Source organism: Bos javanicus, chromosome 3, assembly GCF_032452875.1.
Source record: "Bos javanicus breed banteng chromosome 3, ARS-OSU_banteng_1.0, whole genome shotgun sequence".
NCBI classification, from domain to species: Eukaryota; Metazoa; Chordata; class Mammalia; order Artiodactyla; family Bovidae; genus Bos; species Bos javanicus.
In genome coordinates, this window is record NC_083870.1 from 67,554,225 (window position 1) to 67,578,759 (window position 24,535).

General features: G+C 37.0%; 1 protein-coding gene across 3 annotated transcripts in view; it reads right to left on the reverse strand.

Moving 5' to 3' along the window:
- The window catches only part of AK5 (adenylate kinase 5), a 269,511-nt gene that overhangs the window by 240,587 nt on the left and 4,389 nt on the right, over positions 1-24,535 (reverse strand). Inside the window, exons 2-5 of one of the 3 annotated variants that reach the window (XM_061411538.1) lie at positions 23,071-23,257; positions 17,078-17,245; positions 12,803-12,972; positions 12,593-12,706 (exon numbers count right to left, since the gene is read on the reverse strand). In XM_061411538.1, coding sequence (XP_061267522.1) covers positions 12,593-12,706; positions 12,803-12,972; positions 17,078-17,245; positions 23,071-23,257 — 639 coding nt within the window. The remainder of the gene's footprint in view (positions 1-12,592; positions 12,707-12,802; positions 12,973-17,077; positions 17,246-23,070; positions 23,258-24,535) is intronic. The other 2 variants (XM_061411540.1, XM_061411541.1) reach the window with 2 other exon arrangements.

Sequence of the window (24,535 nt, forward strand, 5' to 3'; positions counted from 1 at the left end):
TCTCATATATCCAAACTCACTCAAACTCAGTCTATTTTTAGACTCCTTTTAAATGGCAAAGGTGAAACTAAATTACAGATCCTAGAGGAAATCACAACTAGAAAAAGAATAAAATTTTAAACTGTTGCGTGTACTTGCTCCAGCAGGTCTCACCCTCTTTTATCCCACAGTGCATGATAAATGGAATTCACAAGAGTGGTGTCTCCTCCTGGGCCATGACTGACCCTTGGAAGCACAATTCCTGCAGTTCTTTTTCTCTCACTCAAGAAGCCTGAAGGAATGCAAATGAGTAAGACTGACATTATAAAGACAATCTTGGGTCATTCAGTTCAGTTCAGTTCAGTCGCTCAGTCGTGTCCGACTCTTTGTGACCCCATGAACTGCAGCATGCCAGGCCTCCCTGTCCATCACCAACTCCTGGAGTTTACCCAAACTCATGTCCATCAAGTCGGTGATGCCATTCAGCCATCTCATTCTCTGTTGTCCTCTTCTCCTCCTGTCCCCAATCCCTCCCAGCATCAGAGTCTTTTCCAATGAGTCAACTCTTCACATGAGGTGGCCAAAGTATTGGAGTTTCAGCTTCAGCATCAGTCCTTCCAATGAACACCCAGGACTGATCTCCTTTAGAATGGACTTGTTGGATCTCCTTGCAGTCCAAGGGACTCTCAAGAGTCTTCTCCAACACCACAGTTCAAAAGCATCAATTCTTTGGCGCTCAGCTTTCTTCACAGTCCAATTCTCACATCCATACATGACCACTGGAAAAACCATAGTCTTGACTAGATGGACCTTTGTTGGCAAAGTAATATCTCTGCTTTTTAATATGCTATCTAGGTTGGTCATAACTTTCCTTCCAAGGAGTAAGCATCTTTTATTTTCATGGCTGCAATCACCGTCTGCAGTGAATTACAGTCACATTGGGCCATCACTTTATTTAAAATAATTATTCCCAAGCAATGGTGAAAGGTAGGGTGTCTTGAGGGTGATTTAAAGTCCCCCCCACATTACTTGACCACTCACTCTACTAAACCCAAGTGAAAATGCTTCAGTGTCTGTTTTTACTAAGTATCAGCACTTTAACTGGGCTTCCCAGATGGTGCTAGTGGTAAAGAACCCACCTGCCAATGCAGGAGACATAAGAGATGCAAGTTCAATCCCTGGGTCAGGAAGATCCCCTGGAGGAGGGCATGACAACCCACTCCAGTATACCTGCTTGGAGAATCCCATGGACAGAGGAGCCTGGCGGGCTACAGTTAATGGTCTCACAAACAGCTGGACATGACTGAAGTGACTCAGCATGCAGTACTTTAACTATGAACATCACACTTAAAAACAAACCATGGTGTACTGCTACTTTAAACAAGAGTTTGAATTTGCATTAAAGAATCCATTACTTCAGTTATTCTGCTAATGATCGCTGATGAAACAGACATACTTCATCCCCTAGTCTCTGATTCCTCAAGCAGGATGTAAGCGTCCCAGAAGATGGCTCGAGATGATGAACTGGAGTGCAGGAAGAAAGATTAGATAATCAGTTTAAATCGATTGTTTAAATTTGACAAGTGGGAGAAATTAAGCTTCATAAATATTTAATATATAGACTGACAGTGTGGCTCCCACTATGTCAGATAGCCATATGTTGCCTATGGAGGGACTATATGTCTTTGTGAGGTCTGCTTGTGTGTGTATGTGTGAGACAAAACAACAATTAAAAGCAGCCACAACTGAGACGAGGGAAGGACCATGAGGAGGATCATGGCACTATGAGGTACAGACGCCAGTGCCTTCTAAGGACCAGGATGGTGATGCAGAGGAAGCTACCTGCTGGGGTGGGAGTTGGGGACTGCCATGAACTGAGAAGTGCCCGCATTGTCTCATGCCAGCAGAGCTACCTAGACATAGGAATATGGACTGGGAGCTACAAACCTCCAAGTTTTCAGACAAGCCAGAAGCATGCTTTTTAATATGCAATCTTCCAATTTTAGAATTTGATACACTTAAAAAAAATTGTTGAAGCCCTTGATTCAGCTTGAGGGCTTCCGGTTTGTGATCTCAAGTTGACAGAAAGCCAATGGTTTTGAATATCTGTATCCCCTCCCTAGGAGTCTTAACTCTGACTTCACTTGCTGGTGGCTTTGGGCAAGTTACTTAACTTGTCTGAACTTCAGGTTCCTTACCTTCCATAACACTAATATTTATTTTCCAACCAACAAACATCTAATGGAACTTGATATACTAAAGGCATGTGTTAACTTAGCGGGGCAGGGATGGGGGTCATGGGATGACAGTGGTGAGAAAGGAAGAAGAATGGAAGGAAGTTTACAGCATACATGAGACAAAGAACGGAGTAGAGTCCTGTCTGTGGGGAGAGACAGACAGACAGATATACATACAAAAGCAAACACTAATTCCATAAAGATCAATTGAGCACTAAGAAGAATTGGTTAGAAAAAAGGTAGCACGTTCATAATAGTAGCAAAATTAGGAACAAAGCTAACAAAAAAATGTATAAGACTTTTCTATGGAAAACTACAAAACTTTACTTTTTGAAGAACGTAAAACAAGACTTGAATGAATGGAGTGATAAGGCAGTGTTCATAGATGAGAAAACAGTTCTCCAAACATTAGTCTCTATATAATATAATCTATGTTGAAATTCAAATAAAAATCTCTACAGTTTTTAACGAGGCTGACTAGTTGATTCTAAAATCCATAAAGAAGAATAAATGGATAAGTGTAGCCAACTTAGAACAGAAGAGGGATCTGTCCTTCAAGCATGAGGGTATAATTTAGAGTTCCTATAACTGAACCGAGGTCTCCTATGCTGCAGGCAGATTCTTTACCATATGAGCCACAGGGGAAGCTCCAACTGAAATCATGATATCGATGTAGCAATACCTTAACAGACAAAACAAATGAGGAGAGAAGCCATGTAGCAGACCTAAGTCTATACAGAAAGAAATCATTTCAGTAAGAAAAAGATGCACTAGTCAACACATGATTTTTGGAACACTGGATACATTTTTCATTTTCATTTAAAACATAAAATAAAATTTTATCTCTACTCACACTATGTGCAACAATTAATGCAGATATAATAAATACTTGGACCTTCTAAACAAAACTAAAAATAGCTAGAAAAATATAGAATATTTTTGAGACTATAGGGAAATGCTTTCTTAAGATCTAAATGCAAAAGCCATAAGGAAAATAATAACAAATTTACCATATTAAAATGTAAAACTTCCACAGGACAAAAGATAGGACATGATTCTGTATATTTTTAAATTATGATTCAGAAAAAGTGGAGGAAAATATGATCAAGATATATAACAAAGAATTAGTGTCATGAAATTCCAAATCACTAGTTAAAAGCTCAAGTAATCCAAAGGACCAAGGTCAGTCATGTTTAGACAGTTCTAAAAAGAGGAGATGCATATGGCCAATAAATACAGTTTTTCAGATTTTCCAGTTCACTAGTGGTTGGGAGAATACAAATTAAAACAGCAATATAGAAACATTTCTAATGTATCAACTAACCTAAAATAAAATTTGAAACTAAGTATTGGTGAGATCAATGAAATAGGAAAGAAGTAATCATAAATTTATATAATCAAATTTTATTAATATATTAACAAAAATTAAAATATAGATTTAAAGCCACATACACACACACACACACAAACTTCCCTCTGCCCTAGAAAGCCCATTTTTTGGGCTTTTTGAGATATGTAAAGGAAAATGTTTGTAAGAATGTTGATCAGTGCTATTGGTAACAGTAGTAATTATAAAAGCAACCCAAAATTCCGCTACTAAAATATGATATATTTATAAAATATAACATCATGAAACAGTTATAAGACTGAGCTTGATCTATATGTACCAAAACAGATCTCAAAACCAGAATGCATGAGGAAAAACAGCAAGTTATAGGATGATAGAAATAGCACTGGGGAAATTGCAGGAGCAGGTCACCATAAGAACAGAAAGCCGTCCAGAGTGGTGTGGCAAGTGCCTGTACATACATGAAATTGGAGAATTAGCTGGGGCCAGAGAGTTGAATATATTGTTAATTATTGTCATTAAAAAAATAGATTTAGTGTGAATGGTCCACCTTCATTTTCAATAATAGCACCACAGAATTCTTGGTTTCAGCTTTACTGTGTGTTAATGAATCCTCAGTATAGAAATCAAGCTTTTTTCCTCCCCACTCCTAGCTCATGGAATATGAAATTCTATAACCTTTAAAAACCACCTTGCTTTGGTGCTGACTGTGGACTCTGAACTATCTATTGAAATCTTGGCTATGCAGTGAGTTTGGTTGGTGATGAAAAGATCTGAGATTTCCCATTCCTGCCTATCTTGATTCCTTTCCCCTCTCCAGTCTGTTACCTCTTTCCAACAATCAGGGCAAAGGTGAGCAGAATTGTCTCAAATCAGAAGGAACTACCACAAAATGCAAGGAGAACCTGGGCTACACTATGGCGACAAGAAGAGACTCCATATCCTGCTTCAAATGGCAGGTCTGAGAGCTGGGAGAGGGCAATGTGCACTGAGGAGGAAGAGCAGGAAGCAAAGATGGGGCAATACATGTCGTTTGTGATGAAAAGTGCTGGTTGTCTCTCAAACCTGTTTCCCCTGCTTCCATAATAACAGCTCTGAAGCCAGGCCCATGACTGACCATGTGACTCCATGTCCCAACCTTCCTTACAGTTAGGATGTAGCCATGTGATCTAAGTTCTCATCAACGGGCTGTGAGAAGTGGTGGTGTGCTGCCTTGGGGTCTGGGACATAAGCAGTTGAACACGGACCTTCTCCACTCTATTCTTTCAATCATCTGGAAGTAACCGTGGCAGCAATCTAGTGACCTAGCTTTCACCACACAGTTGTCAACCATGTCCCAGTGCAGTAGTTAAAAAAGCATGTTCTCGAGACCCATGGGGATTGCTGAGGCCCCTTTAGGGGAGAATACAGGTCAAAACTATCCTCATACTAATGCTGAGAAACTGTGTGCCTTTTTACTTTCATTCTCCAACAAATGTACAGGAATTTCCCAGTGGCTACAGGAAGTGTGTTATCATAGCAGTGGGACTGCAAAAGCAGACATAAGAACCCAGCTCTCTTTTATCAAGCTACAATTTTAAGAGATTTTAAAAAAATGGAAAGCAATGCTTCTCATATCACTATTTTTTTTTAGTTTTGGAAAATATGATTATTTTTCACAAAAAATGTGTTATCTCTGTTAACCTGCGAGGATTTATTGTTATTTTTAAATGACTTAATATTTAAAGATTTCAGTTTTAATTTCTCATATGCTAAATATCAACAGATATAGTCCATGTAAATGAAAGCTTTTTGAATTAATGAATAATTTTTAAAAGTGTTAAAGGGTCTTAACCAACCCAACCCAAACCAAAACAAACAAACAAAAAAACTAGAACCACTGCTTTAGGGGCTAGAGGAGTAATAACTTGGAAAAAACCTGCATCTGTGAATGAATGTGAAGAATAAAGCTGTGAATGAATGATGACCCTCTTTCATGGAAAGGCTGTCACATACAAGAGAAATATGGTTCTATTATTCCATTGTGTCTTTTAATTATAGCAAATATGGAAATAGTAACATGAGTAGGACACTACTATATCAAAAACTAAAACATATAGAATTGGTTTTCTTGGTCAGTAAAGGCGCAGATATTTTAGACTGGAAGTTGATGACCCTTGTGATGCCACTGCAAAATAACTGGAGTCACTACTGTGATAACTTTGAAGGCAGACCACGTTCTTATGGAGCCCACATCTAGAGAAGAAAATGATAGAAAGAGCTAGAATGTTAGTGTGTGTTCACTGTTTTTGGTTATGTTTCACAACATAGAAATAGATAAGCCTAAGAAAGTACTGACTGTACAGAGCTTCTCCATCTTTGGCTGCAAAGAATATAATCAATCTGATTTTGGTATTGACCATCTGGTTATATCCATGTGTAGAACTGTCTCTGGTGTTGTTGGAAGAGGGTGTTTGCTATGACCAGTCAGCAAAAACAAGACCAGGAGCTGACTGTGGCTCAAATCATGAGCTCCTTATTGCAAAATTCAGACTTAAATTGAAGAAAGTAGGGAAAACCACTAGACCATTCAAAGTGAAAGTGAAAGTGAAGTCGCTCAGTCAGGTCTGACTCTTTGCGACCCCATGGATTTTAGCCCACCAGGCTCCTCCGTCCATGGGATTCTCCAGGCAAGAATACTGCAGTGGGTTGCCATTTCCTTCTCCAAGACCATTCAGGTATGACCTAAATCAAATGCCTTATGATTATACAGTGGAAGTGACAAATAGATTCAAGGGATGAGATCTGATAGATAGAGTGCCTGAAGAACTATGGATGGAGGTTTATAACATTGTACAGGAGGCGGTGATCAAAATCGTCCCCAAGAAGAACGCAAAAAGGCAAAATGGTTGTAAAGGCCTTACAAATAGCTAAGAAAAGAAGAGACGTGAAAGGTAAAGGAGAAAATGAAAGAGATATCCATCTGAATTCAGAGTTCCAAAGAATAGCAAAGAGAGATAAGAAAGCCTTCCCAAGTGATCAGTGTAAAGAAATAGAGGAAACCAATAGAATGGGAAAGAAAATTTGAGATACCAAGGGGACATTTCACGCAAAGATGGGCACAGTAAAGGGCAGAAATGATACGGACCTAATAGAAGCAGAAGATATTAAGAAGAGGTGGCAAGAATACATAGAAGAACTACAAAAAAGATCTTAATGACCCAGATAATCATGATGGTTTGATCACCCACCTACAGCCAGACATCCTGGAATGCGAAGTCAAGTGGGCCTTAGGAAGCATCACTACGAACAAAGCTAGTAGAGGTGATGGAATGCCAGTTGAGCTATTTCAAATCCTAAAAGATGATGCTGTGAAAGTGCTGAGCTCAATATGCCAGCAAATTTGGAAAACTCAGCAGTGGTTACAGGACTAGAAAAGGTCAGTTTTCATTCCAATCCCAAAGAAAGGCAATGCCAAAGAATGTTAAAACTATTGCACCATAGAACTCATTTCACATGCTAGCTAAATAATGCTGAAAACTATTCAAGTTAGGCTCCAACAGTACTTAAATTGAGAACTTCCAGAAGTTCAAGCTGGATTTAAAAAGGCAGAGGAACCAGAGATGAAATCGACAACATCCGTTGGTTCAGAGAAAAAGCAAGAGAATTCCAGAAAAACATCAACTTCTGCTTCGTTGACTATGTTAAAGCCTTTGACTGTGTGGGTCACAACAAACTGTGGAAAATTCTTCAAGAGACTGAAATATCAGACCGCTTTATCTGCCTCCTGAGAAATCTATATGCAGGTCAAGAAGAAACACTTAGAACTGGACGTGGAACATCAGACTGGTTCCAAATTGGGAAAGGATTATGTTTGGCTGTATACTGTCACCTGGCGTATTTAACTTATATGCAGAGTACATCATATGAAATGTTGGGCTGGATAAACCACAAGCTGGAATCAAGATTGCAGGGAGAAATATCAATAATCTCAGATATGCAGATAACACCACCCTATGGCAGAAAGTGAAGAACTAAAGAGCCTCTTGATGAAAGTGAAAGAGGAGAGTTTAAAGGCTGGTTTAAAACTCGCCATTCAAAAAATGAAGATCATGGCAACTGGTCCCATTTTACATGGCAAATAGATGGGGAAACAATGGAAACAGTGAGAGACTTTATTTTCTTGGGTTCCAGAATCACTGCATATGGTGACTGCAGCCATGAAATTAAAAGACACTTACTCCTTGGAAGAAAAGCTGTGAGAAAGCATATTAAAAAGCAGAGATAATACTTTGCCAACAAAGGTCTGTCTAGTCAAAGCTATGGTTTTTCCAGTAGTCATGTATGGATGTGAGAGTTGGACCATAAAAAAACTGAGTGCCAAAGAACTGATGCTTTTGAACCATGGTATTGGAGAAGGCAACAGAGAGTTGTCTGAGATTCCCTTGGACAACAAGGAGATCAAACCAGTCAATCATAAAGGAAATCAATCTGAATATTCATTGGAAAGACTGATGCTGAAGCTCCAGTACTTTGACCACCTAATGTAAAGAATTGACTGATTGGAAAAGAGTCTGATGCTGGGAAATACTGAAGGCAGTACAAGAAGGGGATGATAGAAGATGAGATGGTTGGATGGCATCACTGACTCGATGGACATGAGTTTGAGCAAGCTCCAGGAGTTGGTGATGGACAGGGAAGCCTGGCGTGTTGCAGTCCATGGGGTCACAAAGAGTTGGACATGACTGAGTGACTGAACTGACTGAAGAAAGTACTGACCTTGTAATTACAACACATCTAAATTCTCAACAATGTGAACAGAAGTGATGGATATCGCTTCCCAAATCTGGCTCTTCAGACCTTCACATTCCCTTTTCCTTACATGCCAGCTGGAACCCATATGGATATTGCTTCCCAAATCTGGCTCTTCAGACCTTCACATTCCCTTTTCCTTACATGCCAGCTGGAACCCATATGTGATGGCAACCCTGCTTTGACCATACCAATGATGACATGTCCTAGGAGGTGGCAGAATAACAACTTGGAGCAAACCTAAATGATCCCAAGGAGAAAAGCTATTCTGCCAATCTGGACTGTTTTCATTGACATTATTCTCTATAAGAAAAAAAAAATACAGTTCTTTGATCACTTAAGTGTTAGGTCTTTTTGTTACAATGGTCTTACCATCACTAGTATATATAGGTGATGTCAGAAATCCATCTCTTCTTATGCTCTGGACTTGTGAGGAAGTCTTGGGGGAAACTACTTGCATGTGTGTTTATTCATGCTCACATGTGCAGTAAAATAAAAAAAAAGCTAGTTAAAAATAAACTTTGAGGAGTATGATAAAATGAAAATATATATATAGTGTTTGTCTCTGACTCCCAGCCCAGAGTTTCTAAAACACTTGGAATTTCCTGAGTAACAGCAGTGTCTTTTGTTGTTCATAATTAGCACCTTCTGACTACACTTGAGACTAGGCTAATGAGGTGACTCAGGGCAGGGCCCTAGATAGCATTAAGATGGTGGCTGGTTGGCAGAAAGACCTAACATGAGACAAGAAGGTGGAACTTTCAGCCCCACTCCCCAGTCTCTAGGAACAGGAAGGGATTTGAGACCGGCTTATAAAAACTCTCCAGCAATAACGTTTAGGGAACACACGCATGTGCCGGAAGGGTCGTGCACCCACAGCAAGGTCTCCACCGCCAACCCCATGCATCGCCTTATGCATCGGCTCTTCCTGAGTTGTATTCTTTGTAATAAACTGGTCAATGTAAGTAAAGCATTCTCCTTATTTCTGTGAGTCCATCCAGTGAATTACCAAACTCGAAGAGGATGTCGTAGAAATCTCCAAATTTACAGCTGGGTGGACAGAATATAGGTGCCCCTCAGACTTTTGAATGGTGTCTGAAGTAGGGGGCAGTCCCGTGGGACTGAGCCTTAACCTGTAGGGTCTGCGTTGACTCTGGGTATTTAGTGTCAGGGTTGAATTCAATTCTTGGACATCTAGTTGGTGTCAGAGGATTGGAGAATTGGTGTGGAAACTCGCCACACATTTGGTGTCAGAAATGGTACCAGAAAAAAAACACCCCAGGAGATTAAGCCTACATAGAGTGTGGAGTGATAAGGGCTGACTCTAACATTTGCTCAACCTAAATGCTGCAGTTTTGCTTCCGTCTCTCTGAATTCCTGCAGGTCGGCAACAGCAGCAGCAACCTCAGGCACCACTGGACTGCAAGCAAGGGGCAAGAACCTGGGACAGTGCCAACCTAAGAAAGTGTTACATTGGACTTTTCTAGCCTCAGAAGTGTGGTTGAGAACAGTAAATGCACTGCTTATTCTACAGATATCAGACCATCTTATGGAACTTGGCAACACGTGCCCCAAACTGATACTTTGACCTTTCACCCACTGTTGTGAATGGTCACCACTCATGCCCAGGCTATAGAAGACGTAGCAGCTGGAAAGTCACGCATTTCTGCCCCTTCCCCACCACCTGCCCTGCTGCAAGCAACACTAGGAAGAATTTCAGGATTCTGCCACATCACTTTAGGTTTCTGTGCCTGAACTAGGCCCAAGCTGGAGATAGTAGACATATGTCAAACTGAATGAGAAGCTGAAGTTTTGATTTATATTGGGCTGAGCTTTTTTTTTTTTTATTAAAAATTTTTTCTGGCTTTATTGAGATATAATTGTGGACAGGGTTTTTTAATACCTGAAAATGAAACTATCTGTTAGTATTTTAAAGTGAGCAGGAAAACTATAGGATCTGCCTGTTTAGGATCCTGTATAGGATCCAGGGAAGAAGTGAGAGACACATAGCATATTTGGAAGGCAATAGACAAAGCAAATCATGTAGTTTTCTGCTTGTACTTGCCAAGTGCATTTTATTCAACGTGTAATGTGGACCAGGTTTGGGTGTGAACTCCTGCCTACTTGGCTATCATGCTTCCACCATAACCATGAATCAATGGAATGGCTGATGAGGTCCCTGTTTTCAACAGCAATATCATTTGGTAGCAATAGCAACAGCAAAAATTTGATTTTTTCTTTAAGTTTTTCTCTCTTCAAAGCCAGAGCAATTAGAACTAAACCCTTAAGCTCGCTAAGCATCAGAGATTCTGGAGGGAGAACTATGATCAGGAAAGAAAAATATTCCAGCACAATACACATCCCCAAAACAGTTAATGTGAGTATTCAAAGGTGGGCTTCCCAGGGAGCTCAGTGGTAAAGATTCCACCTGCCAATGCAGGAGACGCAGGAGACACAGGTTGGGAAGATGCCCTGGAGAAAGGAATGGCAACCCACTCCAGTATTCTTGCCTGAGAAATCCCATGGACAGAGGGGCACGGTGGGCTACAGTCGATGGAGTCACAAAGAGTCAGACTGAGTGACCGAGCAGACACACACACACACACACACACACACACGTATTCAATATTCAGAAGATTGCTTTCACGAAGCAATCTTCTGCCCTTGAAACTAACTCCAGACTTCTTTTATATGAGACATAAATTGACAACTTATTTCACTCAGTCCTCTTTGATATAATATCTGTCATATATTAAAAGCTTCTCTAAATAAGCAAAAGATAAACAACTTTGTAGAAAAATAGGCAAAGGAAAGCAGGTATTCACACAAGGAAGAAATACAAATGGTCAATAAGTATCTGAAAATATACTTAACCTTAGTAATAACTAAAGAAATATAAATATAAAAATAAAATACTGTTTTTACTTATCAGGGTGGCAAAATTTTTAAATATAAATTATATCTGGTTGGAAAGGGTTTGGGGAAATATACTGTTATTCAACATCAATGGGACTATAACTTGGAAAAGTCTTTTTGGAGGACAGTTGGGAAATAGCTATGAAAATTAAAACTGCATTTGTATATGAGCATGGACACATATCAATGCCTGGGTGTGTAAAAGTGCAATGTATAGAAAATGGCTTGGAAGGATACATAATAAGCTTAATGCTATTTCTATTTCTCAGGAGAGACAGACAGTGGAATGGAAGAAGAGTATTAATGGAAATTCACTTTTTACACCAAGACTTAAAATTTGCTGTGTGTGAGTGTTAGTCAGTTGTGTCTGACTCTTTGATTGTAGCCCACCAGGAACTACTGTCCATGGAATTCTCTAGGCAAAAATACTGGACTGAGTAGTCATTCCCTTCTCCAGGGGGTCTTCTTGACCCAGGGATCAAACCCAGGTCTCCTGCATTGCATTCTTTACCATCTAAGCCACGAAGGAAGCCCTAATATTTGTTATCTTTGTAATTAAAATTTTTGAATGAAAAATTAGTCATGCTAGCTTTTCAAAATTAAATAGTTAAATATATAAGGAAACAAAATATTTAAATTGATTTATTTCCCTTTAAAATAGGTTGTTGAGTATTGAGCAGGCATAGTCTGCTCAAATTTAAGTAAGTTTTGGAAAACTGAACCATAAACCATACGTTGTTATAGGTAGGGTGATATTTTACATCCTTGGGCAGTACTGATCATGGCTTGCTTTTTAAAAAAATATATTAATTAACTTATTTGGCTGCACCAGGTCTTAGTTGCAGCACATGGGATCCTTGATCTTGGTTGCCGCATGCAGGATCTATTTAGTTACAGCATGTGGGATCCAGTTCTCTGACCAGAGATCGAAACCAGTCCGCCTGCATTGGGAATGTGGAGTCTTAGCCACTGGACCACCAGAGAAATCCCTGAACAAGGCTTGTTTTAAAAAATTAAAGATTAAAAATACAATCTTATGGAAAGTATTTTGAAATAAGGCTAGAGAGATTTTCATGTTTAAATAAAAAATCATGAATTCTATTATTAGTTATCTTTTCTTTTTGGCAGAGCCTGTCTTCAGTTTTTAAGCACTTGTGCCAAAGAAATGACCTTTTGCCAACCCAAATTTATGTACTTGTGCATTTTCAGGCCAAATTCATTCCAAATAACAGCAAGTCTTTCAAGAAATGTATATATTTTTAATATCAAAGATTTAAGCAAAAAAAAAAAAGTCATTTAAAATATAAGGAGACAGTCTTACTTGGTCCTCAAAAGATAGAGCCTGAGCGACGTCTCTTGGAAATCCATCGATAACAATGCCCACTTCATCAGGCATTTGCATCAATTTTTGTTTTATCTCTGTAATTGTTGTTTCCTTTTTTTTAAGAAAAAAGATGAAAAACCACAGTTAAACTTACACTGACAACAAGTAGAAGAATCTTTGAAGGACAGAAGCAAATTATAACAGTACCTGTGGGGCCAGTTCTCCAGTTGTAATTATTTTGGCAATAAGACTCCATTTCCTATTGCTGCTGGTACTGTGGATCTTCTTCCTTAATAATTCTCCTACTGAAATGTACTGAAATCCATAACGTTCTGCGATTTTCAAACTCTGAGTACCCTTTCCACTTCCTGGACCACCTGTCATTTAAAACAAGCAAAACTGTGACCTTTCGATAACAATAAGAAATTCCCTTTTATACAGCTATTGTCTTCATCTTGAGATGAAGAATCTAGACCAGCAACCAGTGTGGAAACTATTCTACTTGTTTGTGATATTCTCAGAGCTACCTCTGAATGCAGAGAAAGCATGGATTTTGTTAAGGAAAAGGTAGAATTGTCACGATCAACTTATTAAATAAAAGAGAACTTTTTTCCTTCACCAATTTCAGTAAACAACTAATTTTAAAAGTTGAATAATGCAGCTGAAACTGCTTCTATTGTTTTCTGTGTAAGCTCTAGTACTTTTATCCTCTGTAATAAAAAAAAATTCTGTGAGATACAAAAGATAATGATCAAAATGACAGAAATGTATTACACAATAATAGAGTTCAAGTGCAGTTTTGTGAAATGTAAAAATTAGTTTTAACCAAAAGCACAGCAATATTGACATGGCTTCTTTAAATTTTCTTTGAACTGTTCAAGCATCTCTTTGCCTTGTCGCCTTTAAATTCAAAAGAAATTTGATGCAATAAATATGAAGAGTGAATGGAAGAGATCTTTAAGGTAGAACAATTTCATAGAACTCATGATAATTTTGATTTTGTGACACATTAGCATGAAATAATCAATATTTTGCAACACAGATCAATACCAATAATCGGGAACTGCCATTTATTTTTTTAAAACATAAGCACCTAAATAATTATAAAATATATGCCTCAAATTTTATTTCCAAATATTATATTATCTTAGTTGATTTATATTTTTAGACAACCTAGATTAATTGGAATCTAAAGTCTGGGTAAATTTCAAAATAATGCACATAACAATCATCCCACTCTGATTTGTTATTTGTTGGCAATTATACACATAAAATATTTTCAAATACTTAATCATAAATTATTGAGTGTAGACAGAATATTTTTAAAATATACAATGAACTATTTTTGGTAATATTCACTGAAATATGATTACAATTTGTTAAACCATATTGAAAATAAAAATTCAATAGAAAAGTGAGTTGATGGTCTCTTTACTAATTCCATTTACCAATTTTTTTTGGGGGTAGAAATCATTCTACATATCATTATTTAGTACATTAAAAAAATTCTTGTTGCAAATAATATAAGCAAAAATAAAAAATAAAAAAAGGTGTTTGTTTCACTTTGTTTTGGATTTTGTAGGAGAGTTCTGAGTGAGTCAACTTGGTTGGCCAGGGCTTATTTTCTTTAAAAAATGTTTAATACCCAGAAGTCTAAGATCAGCTAGTATACTGAGATCCTTTTTGGAATTGAGATCCTCATAAAACTAGCTTTTGTCTTTTCATTGCCTCATTAAACTTAGAAATTTATTGACATTTTTGACGTTCTCTTGCTAAGAAGCTCTAAATACAATCCTATTAGACTTACCATTAAACTACCGTTAATACTATATTAAATTCATTACTACCAAATGAAAAGCAAGTTTTGGTCTCAAATATTAATAGCTGCTTTTGGCCTATTAAATCATGGGCAAACCATGGACTTGCTTGAAGAAAAATGAATACATGACCAACGCTGTCAACAAAGTCAAGCTAATTTGATCCCTGAAGAATGAAAGTTATCTTTCATAAACTACACTTTCACACTTTTCTTAATCTTCTAATCTCATAAGTCATCAAATTAAGACACCACAAATTTCACTGAATTAAAAAAAATTCAAACATGCTAAGAAAGTTACAGCATCTTCAAGAAAAAATAGCTTTTTGTCAACTAATGGAGGCAACAGTAAACAACAAAAAATATGATTAGCATAATTGACAGAGAATAGCATTAATATATTGGATGAATTTGATTACTGAAGCATCATAACAAATTAATCTTATTTTCTTCTCCCTGAAACCAGAGTAAGTTTAATTTGCTATATTTATTTAATTCTACTACTTATAAATATTAGGATCCTTCTTATTCTTAGATTTACAATTATGCTAACATAAGAGAGATTCATTAACATATGTGCCAAGAAGGCTAGCTTAAAAAATTTTTTTTTGTATTGCCAGAAGGGAAATTTTGCTTATTTAGATGTGGGTATCTGTCCCCAACTCTTTGTCAGGATGGAACTAATAAAAATTTGTAAGGTTAAGGTACAATTATTTTATAATTCCTCAAAAGTCATAAAATTGTCCCAATTTTCTCAGACAACCTAAGGTTCAATTCTTTTCTTCTCCTATCTCAGTCCTCTAAGAGTTATTTCCACTCACTGGTTCTGTTTCATTCTTATAACACATAAAATGTTACAACACATTGTGTAAGTTCAAAACCAAAATCACACCCTTGGGAAACTAGTTGATTTTATTTAGTAAAAAAGAACTGTGAAGTGGATGGGATTTGAGCGTTTGTATCTTCTCCACAGATCTTAGTTTACGGAAATATTTTAATCATTTTCATATAAAACTCACAGTGTACAAAAAATTCATATACATGTGCTATTTTTACAACAGCAACTTGTATCACACCCTTTTCATGAACAATCAAGCTTTCATTTATTTATCTTGATAATAATCGCCAATACTGTACTAACAACAACAAGAAAAACAAAACGGAAAGAATATCACATTATAAAATGATGAAATAATTTCCAACAATTCTTTACCTCTGGCTTTATTTTTTAATAAAGCATTTCCTTGTCTTCTAGGTAAGAACTCCAAAATTTTAAGCACATACACAAAAATTCCAGTTTCAAGAATAGATAGAGATTTATGGCATAATAGTTAGTGGCTGCCATAAACCATGAGAATATTTTGACATTTTAGAAAATTGATTTCTGTGCTCTCATTCTACAATTATTATAACAATCCAGGGCTAAATATATTTGCAACTTTATTTTCATTACACTTATAGATGTACAAATGTCCCTCCTGCTAGTCTGGTAACTTGAATTCTTTTTCTTACGTTTATTGGCATGTTTTTTCCCAGTTGCCATCATCATTACGTCTTCTGGGAACAGTATTTCTTTGCCTGGGGGCTGTATACATGTGGCCTTTGGCTAACAATTACTGGCTAGAATAGCTTTGAATATTGCACACTAGATTTTTGCTTTTGGTCATCTTTGCAAAAGCTGAGTCAAATTGGAAAGTGAGATGATTACAATGATTACAAATGTTTCATGTTCACAGGTCTCTCATAATTCTACAGCTTTTGAGGAAGCTAGAATTGCAAGTGTGGTCAAAAATGCATGTTGTAAAATTACTTATGATATTTTCAATATCTATTCCTTGTGAAATGGCATCAGACTGATATTTTCATATTCAACATAAATTCACAGTGGTAATTTAAAAAATTAACTATTATCCTTGTTATATTCATTAATACTCAGATGATAATTGCTGTGTAAAACATTGTTCTATTAGATTTGCTTGTTTAATAATATCAAACTTAGATTTTATTGTAGGTGCCAATATGTCATAAGGAAGACTCATTTATATGAATCTTTACCTACATATTATTATTATTTATTTTTTGCTTAAAAGTTAATGGTCAGTAAAAATTCAGTTTGTTGAGTTAAAGGGAAAAAAACCATATCATGTTTAGAACACTTCTAATGGATGCAGTTACCTACGTTAAAAATTAAGCAGATAACAACCACAAGACAATAAATCTTGAAGAGGTCACTTATTTTCAATGACCAAGGATTTCTACAACATTGTAATGAGATTCTATAAAAGTGCAATAGGCATTAAATATAACAATATATTTTATTGAAAATGATGCTAAAAATATGTCCATCTACTGTTTTTGTTTCCCTGGGATTCTCCAGTCAAGAACACTGGAGTGGGTTGCCATTTCCTTCTCCAATGCATGAAAGTGAAAAGTGAAAGTGAAGTCGCTCAGTCGTGTTCGACTCTTAGCGGCCTCATGGACTGCAGCCTACCAGGCTCCTCCATCCATGGGGTTTTCCAGGCAAGAGTACTGGAGTAGGGTGCCATCGCCTTCTCCGATTATCCAACTAAGTATTTGCAAATATGGTGCATAGTTGACATAATTTTTGAAACATAAACATATGAACAAAGAGCAATAGAATGAGAATTTTGCTTTCTGCCTCATACCTATGACAAGAATGATTTTTGGTCGAGGTCTAGTAGGATCAAAGACCTCATACTCCTCAATCAGCTCTGCAGTCTCAGAAAGGTCCGTGTCACTTTCTATGGAGAATTGATGGATTGGAGGGAGCCGATCATACCGTCGATAAGGAAAGTTTGAATTTTCAGGCATTACTGCAAAAGAGTAAGATAACTTTGAAACGGAAAAAATAAGCACAATAAAACATTTTATGCACTTAACCAATTACTTGAAGAAATTTTAAAATTAAATGATTGTGATTGTTTTCAACTGAGAGTAGATTCCTGTCCCCTTAAGTGGTCAGCAAACTTTTCCTTAAAGGGTCAGATAGTCTCCACTTGGGGCTTTGAGGGACATAGAGTTTCATATTACAATTATTAACAGTTAGGAAAACAGTCTTAGATAATAAGTAAACAAGTGGATGTGCTTGTGTTCCAATTAAATTTTGTTTATAAAAAACAAGCAGTAAGCCAGACTTGGCCCTGGGTTCATAGGCTGCCAACTTTGGCCCTAGAGGAACCTTAAGTTCGCCTAGTCTTGCTTGGTAGTTCATGTATATCCTGTTCTCCTAAAATGGTGCTCCCTAAAGCAGTGTACTGCATACCTTCACGACTTTCACAACCATATGCAGCTGCCCATGGAGGTAATGCTAACATATAGTAAGTTTCATTTATCCATAAATATAGATATGCAGTCACTATGATTCAGGTTAATATGATGTCATTCCGTGGAACAGCTTGGTGGCATAATGCACAAAAACTTAAGGTATTGTTACAGGGCAGAGAGCAGCAAACGTTTTCTACATTTGGAACATCTTTCATTGTCAATTCACTTTACTTTCCCAATATTTATTATCTTTAATCTCCTTGATTTAAAAATGTGACTATGAAGATTTAAATTTACATCTACAATAGCTCTTTATTGTTAAACATGTTAGTGTGTTGAGGATGGTTCAGTAGAAGAATAAAATAAGATGTAATCCTGTCCTCACAGAGCTTACAATATAGAGCTTATATGCTTATATTTGGTAGTAGTATGTATACCAGGTTTGTTAAGTGCTAAAATGAATATCTCAATGGTAAACATTATAGGAGTTCAATGAATGAGTAGATCCATCTGGGCTGGAGTGGTATAAAAGAACTTGCAAAGGAGGCAGGACTTGAACCTCGAAAGACTAGAACAGGTGATGAAATGTAGAAAGGATTTCTCAGTTGGGAGAAATAAAATACAAGACTCAAGAGTCGGAAATACAAATGACATATTCAAATAGACCAGAGGACAGAGCTGGCAAGCCCAAGTCAGGCAGATGGCCTCAACCAGCTATTGATATTTGATTCATAGATCCTTCCTTCTTCATCATGGTCTGGTATTCAAGGAGACAAAGAGAAGCTGTAACTACCCCAAAGGCAACAGCACAAAGGAGACAGAAAGTCACCTGGCCTTCCATGAGAAATCTGGTTAAGGGTATTACTGAATTTTAGCATGGCATAATGCTCACATCTTCCCAGGAGATGCTGATAAGGCAGAACTTTTCATTTTCTGTTCATACAATAAATGAGGTCATTGACTACTAACTCATGGGACTCACTTCGTTTATAAGAAGAGAGTGAGATTGTCTACAGATGGCAGTGGGTATTCTTTAGAAAATTCTGGGAAGGGCTATGTTAGTAAAGGCACTAACAATATTATCTGTTCTGCCTTGAAATTGAATTGCTTCATCCAACACAGGGCACCACTTTAAGCATTATCCTTGACTATTTTCTTCCCTCACTCTTCACATCTGTTCCCATAGACTTACCTCTAAAACATATCTGAAATGCACAGTTTTTTTTTCTGTGTCTCCATTACCACAACTCTTCCCCAAACTACCATCATTTACCCAGATTACTGCAATAGACCTCTACTGGTTGCTTGCTTTCACACTTGGCCCAAAGTCCATTGCTTGAAATACTCTTTCTTTACTGAGCCCATGGCTAACTGCTTCTTGTCACTCACATTTCAGTTTAAATGTTACCTCTTATAAGAGGACTTTACTGACATTTTAATCTGGGGCAGCCACTCGGTTAGTTTCAAGGACATCACCCCTTATAATAATGCTCTGCACAGCATATACCACTTCACCATCTGAGAGGCCTCTAATTCATTCGTTGTTTGTCCTCTCCCATTAGAAAAAGTTCCATGATAGCAGCGACTTAGCACACACATGGAGAAAAGCCAGAAGATGGGTAGGTAGTGTGTGGTCACAATGTGGAGGACTTTAATCACCAGGGTAAGGGTTTCAGTTTCAATCTGGTAGAAACCCAGTGGAGGCTTTTTTGGGCATAGAGAAATGACATAATGAAATATGTTTTCCAGGAAAATAAATCTGGTGGTGGTTAGAATGGATTTGAGTAAGGAAAAACTAGGAGCAGAAAGAGTACAGCTAGAAGGCTGTTAAAGTGATTCACACAAGAGAAGTGAGGGCTTAGGTAAGAGGGGAAATAGGGGATACAGAAATGAGTGGCTGGATATGAAGGACATGATTTGGATTAGGATATGGGCTTCCCAGATGGCGCTAGTGGTAAAGAACCTGTCTGCCAATGCAGGAGACATGAGTTCAGTCCCTGGGTCAGGAAGATCTCCTGGAGGACATCTTCTGCCACACTCTCCTGGAGGAGGGTATGGCAGTTCACTCTAATATTCTTGCCTGGAGAATCCCATGGACAGAGGAGCTGATGGGCTACAGTCCAAAGGGTCGCACAGGTTGGACATGACTGAAGTGACTTAGCGTGCACGCACACATGAGAGATCATGAAGGTGACTGTTCAGAAACAACTGCCAGGTGAAAAGCCTAAAAGATAGGAAACACACTGCATTTCATACTGTATCTTCCTGTCCTCTCTTGAATGTTCCAGAAATACTGGGCTTCTCTCCTTCCTGTCTTTATCCTGGCCTCTCCCATGTCAGGTATTTCTGTTCTCTATTCCCTAGTACACTCTCAATCTCCTCCATCCTTTTCTATCTGACACCTACTCAGCTTTATGTCTCTTATATTAGCCTATCAGTTCTAGGAAGCCTACCTTGAATCTAGCTGAGGATGGATCCATCTGCCTTGTTAATATCAGCATATGGTATGCTGTGCTTCTAATTACATATTTAATGCCTGGCTTCATCCCACACTGTAAGTTCCGTGGGGGCATGTGCCATGTTTGTTCTTTCTTGGAGGCTACACAACCTCAGTCTTAAAAGCGTGTCTGACACATAGCAGTACTCAATACATGGTTATTTTATAGCTCAACTGACTCATTGACTGACTCCATGGAAATAAGAAAAGGAGGGTCGTTTTGATGCAAATATGATTTGTTTAGTTTCTGACATGTTCAGTAAAGATGACAATGAGATATTCCAAAAGAAAAGTTCTATAGACATTTGGAGCTATGGGACTAAAACTCTTAATTTATGAGTAATCATTTGTTCAGTTGTACATACACTGCAAAAAAATGGATGCTCATCTCACATTTATAGTACAACATTTTAAAGAACCGTCAGCTAATAATTTATCCTTGTTTTATATTTTTACTTAGAAAAGTAAGTTGCTTAAAAATTATTTAAATGTTTTATTTCACAGAATAATTTTTCATGATAATTGTATATTAGCATAGCTCTGTTAATATTTCAGCAAAAATGCACAAGTCACTTTTTATTTCTAGAAATAATAACAACACTTTAAGTTACAGGGAAGTTAGCAATACTGTTGATTTTAAACAATGTATTCTATAAATCACAGTTAAAAACCTATAAAGCACAAACTTGTATAGCATTTCATAAAATAAAATTTTATTATTACAGGGTTCATCAGTTTAGAAACTATATTCTGCATTTTAGGCTATGTTCCAAATATCAGACAGTGTGATACAACATTCTAGTCACCATAGTATGTGAAAGCTTTTATTTGATGATTAAGTAAAAGATTTCTAAGTGGGAATTCTGGTAAAGTGTCAGTAGGTATGGAGAGTCTAAAATTAACAAGCAATTTTCATTTTTAATGAAAGTTAAACCTGCATTTTCCATTCCTATTGTAGCTCATTCTGCTAATCGAGAGCTCCAAAATGGTCATCAGTGGGTTCAGTTCAGCCCCATAGATGTGCTTTGTTCATCTTGACGTTTTCCCAATATTTGTGCTTGACTGCCTTTAGACAATGACTGTTCCCTCTAGTCTTGTTCGCCAGTTTCACCATAGTCCCCACCATTGTCTATTACATACTTGGCCTGCCTGGCTTATATATATAATGAAGACAATTAATAGTATAAAATAGAAGCATTCAGATTTCATTTTGTTACAAAATAGTAGTTTATACAACCAGTCTGAGAGCAGCTTTTCGATAGGTGAATGTCACATCCTCTTAGATTTACATTTGAAAGCATAAACATATCTTAGACTAAATCCAGTAATACTTAAGGTTTGTAGTGCTTAAAGGTTTAAAAAGAAGTTCCCCATATTTGTCACTTGATTTAACAAGGGCAGAGGGCATGTATTTAACATTGAGCCAGATACAAATATATTATGACATTCTGGGAAGGAAATTAGCCCTTTAGGGAAGGTGTATGAACCCTTCAAGCTCACAGAAATATCATTGTGTTCCCTTAAGCAGTAATTTCCAAAGTGGTCTGCCACCGTGATAACTGCCTACAGGTGCTCTTTTGAACACGGAAGCCTAATGACCTAGAGGAGCTCCTGCATGGACAGAGAAGTCTTCTCTCTGGAGATATTTCTGAGAAAATAGCATTTCTGCTTTTTCTCCTTGCTTGTGTTTCTTAACAATTAATACACTATGACTCCTCCCTATGTTCAAATAAAATTTAAGGGTGTCAAGGTAAGGTGTTGCTGTTGTTTAGTCGTTAAGTTGTGTCTGACTCTTTGCAACCCTATGGACTGTAGCCCACCAGGCTCTCCTGTCCATGGAATTTTCCAGGCAAGAATACTGGAGTGGGTTGCCATTTCCTTCTCCAGGGGATCTTTTCAACTCAGGGATTGAATCCGTGTCTCCTGCATTGGCAGGTGGGTTCTTTACCACTAAGCCACCAGGGAAGCCCCAATGGTAAGATAAAACAAACTAAAATGTATTTCCTCTTGTATTTATTGTAAATAGAATTGTCTCTGTTTCAAATTCTGTCTGCATAATTAAAACTTTTCTAGGTACAATTTTTAAGAATGGTTTAAATTTTGAAAATAGAATGATTTTGGCCACTGGAAAAGAATTAATTGGCTTCTTCTGACTGGAACTGATTCCACTTTGCAAATACTATTGTATTTCTCAATTTCATCTGGAGCCTAAAAGGCTGCTTGGCTGATGTTGAACTAATTTTGATAAACACAAATTTTGGAAAGCTAGAATACCAAGAATTTCCTCTAGTGAACTCCAGTTCTTAGTACCAAATTATTCCTAAAATTGTTAAACAAGTTTATGCATCCCATTTCTTTCATAGCACCCAAATGCCTAATCTCATGCTTTGCATTCAGCAGCTGCTAAATAAATCCTTCTTGAGTTAACTAGTATAAACTTTATATGCATTTATGCAGATACATTAAAATGCATTTGGAAACACAGCAACAAGTTAAATCTCTTCTTAGCTAATAAAAATGTTATAGTTATTAATAACTATCAATTTTGTCTGTCATCTACTCATTTATTTGGAAAAGTCTTATTGCAATTTTAAGAAAAATTCAGTTTGCTAATGTAATTCATTTTACAAAATAATGAAGTCAGTAAAAAATTTCATTAAGCTTTTAGTGAAGTACTGGACAACAGTATGTAATTGTGTTTGTCTTATCATAGAGGAGATTAGAATTAGTAGCAGAGAGAAATTAGTCATGTTTCAGGACCAAATATCCTTTCAGGCATTTGAAAACCTATTAAATTAAATCACTGCCTACAGTTTATATGTTATGTTTTAAAGAATATTGCTATAAATATAAACTGTTATTCTACATATACATTACCATTTCTTAGGAAGGATCTCCGTGACTGTCCTCCATTGAGTGGAGGTAAAGTCTTCTTCTCCTGGCTTACAAATGTATCCCATTTCACCTTGTCACATCCCCCTAATTCCTTTACTTTTTGTAAACAACTTTCCAAGTACTCTACTGGGTCTTCAGGCTTTGAACACATCAGTCCATTCAAAAGGCTCTGAAATATAACAACAAAATACGTCCACATAAAATATGTTTTTAAACCACCTTTGTCAAAATAGTGTATATCCCATCTTTAAATTCTGGGTTGTTTGGATTCTTTGCATTTTTTTAAATAAACAATTTGAGTTGAAATTATGCTCTTATTGAGTAATTAAAACAACCCCCTAAATTCTTGACCAGTTAGTTTTCAGCTCAGCATTCTCTGTTCTTTAAACAACTAAGGCCAAAACACAAAAACAAAAACAATGAAGGCCAACTGCATTGTTTACAATGGAAGAACTCTATCAATATGAGATTAAGTACAGTGTGTAAAAATGCGCCAGTCATGATTGATTTCATTCCTACCCATCCTTAAAGTCTCCAAGCCTCAGTTGCAGAGGGTGATTTATGGATTGAAACACCTGGAACATTTTAAATGTTGATGGTTTTAACATCAACATTAACCATCATAATCATCAGAAAGTCCCCACTGAGCCCTCGGGTTGGCTTGCAGACCCCTTCTTTGGTGTTCATTGTACCCAGAAAAAACTCTTACCTGTCATTCATACTAAAACCATCAGTTTATGTTTTGGTCTTCTCTTCTAACCTATAAAATCTTCAACAATACAGTGTGGGTCTTATTTATTTCTCAATATCCAACCTCTGACACTTTTCCTTGCACATGACAGGTACATCCTGGACTGTTCTCTAATCAGAAAAAAAATTCACTCAAAACATAAAGACTGACTCCAAAAAATCTATTTGATATATAATAAATCACTACAATGTGATATTTCAATATGTAATTGAAATTACAGAAGAAAGCCTGGTGTCTGATATGTCACAAGTATTAATTTCTATAAGTGCTACAAATTTGGAAATGCTCATTCCTGGGAGCTGAACTGATGTGAAAAATGTTTTCTTTTGGAGTATATTATGGAAAGCATTGAGGATTATTATCATTGTTATTAATAAACAAAACGTACATTCTTTGAAAGGCTAACAGCTTTTCTAAATACAGCACTTTATTTTCAAATTATTCTTGTGCAAGTTGCTCAAAATAGTAGGCAGTTTCTACCAGGTACATTAGTCCTCCGAAACCCTAAATAATATGGGTTAGAATGTTCAATCTGAGGGGTTCAACTGCAGAGGGAGTGGAAAAAACTAACCTGGGCATTCACATCCATACACACACACACACACACATACACACACATTGCGTTTAACTCCTCACATTCCTCCTACATTAACGTAGCTAACTCCGTGACAGGACTTACTACATCTACAGGATGTA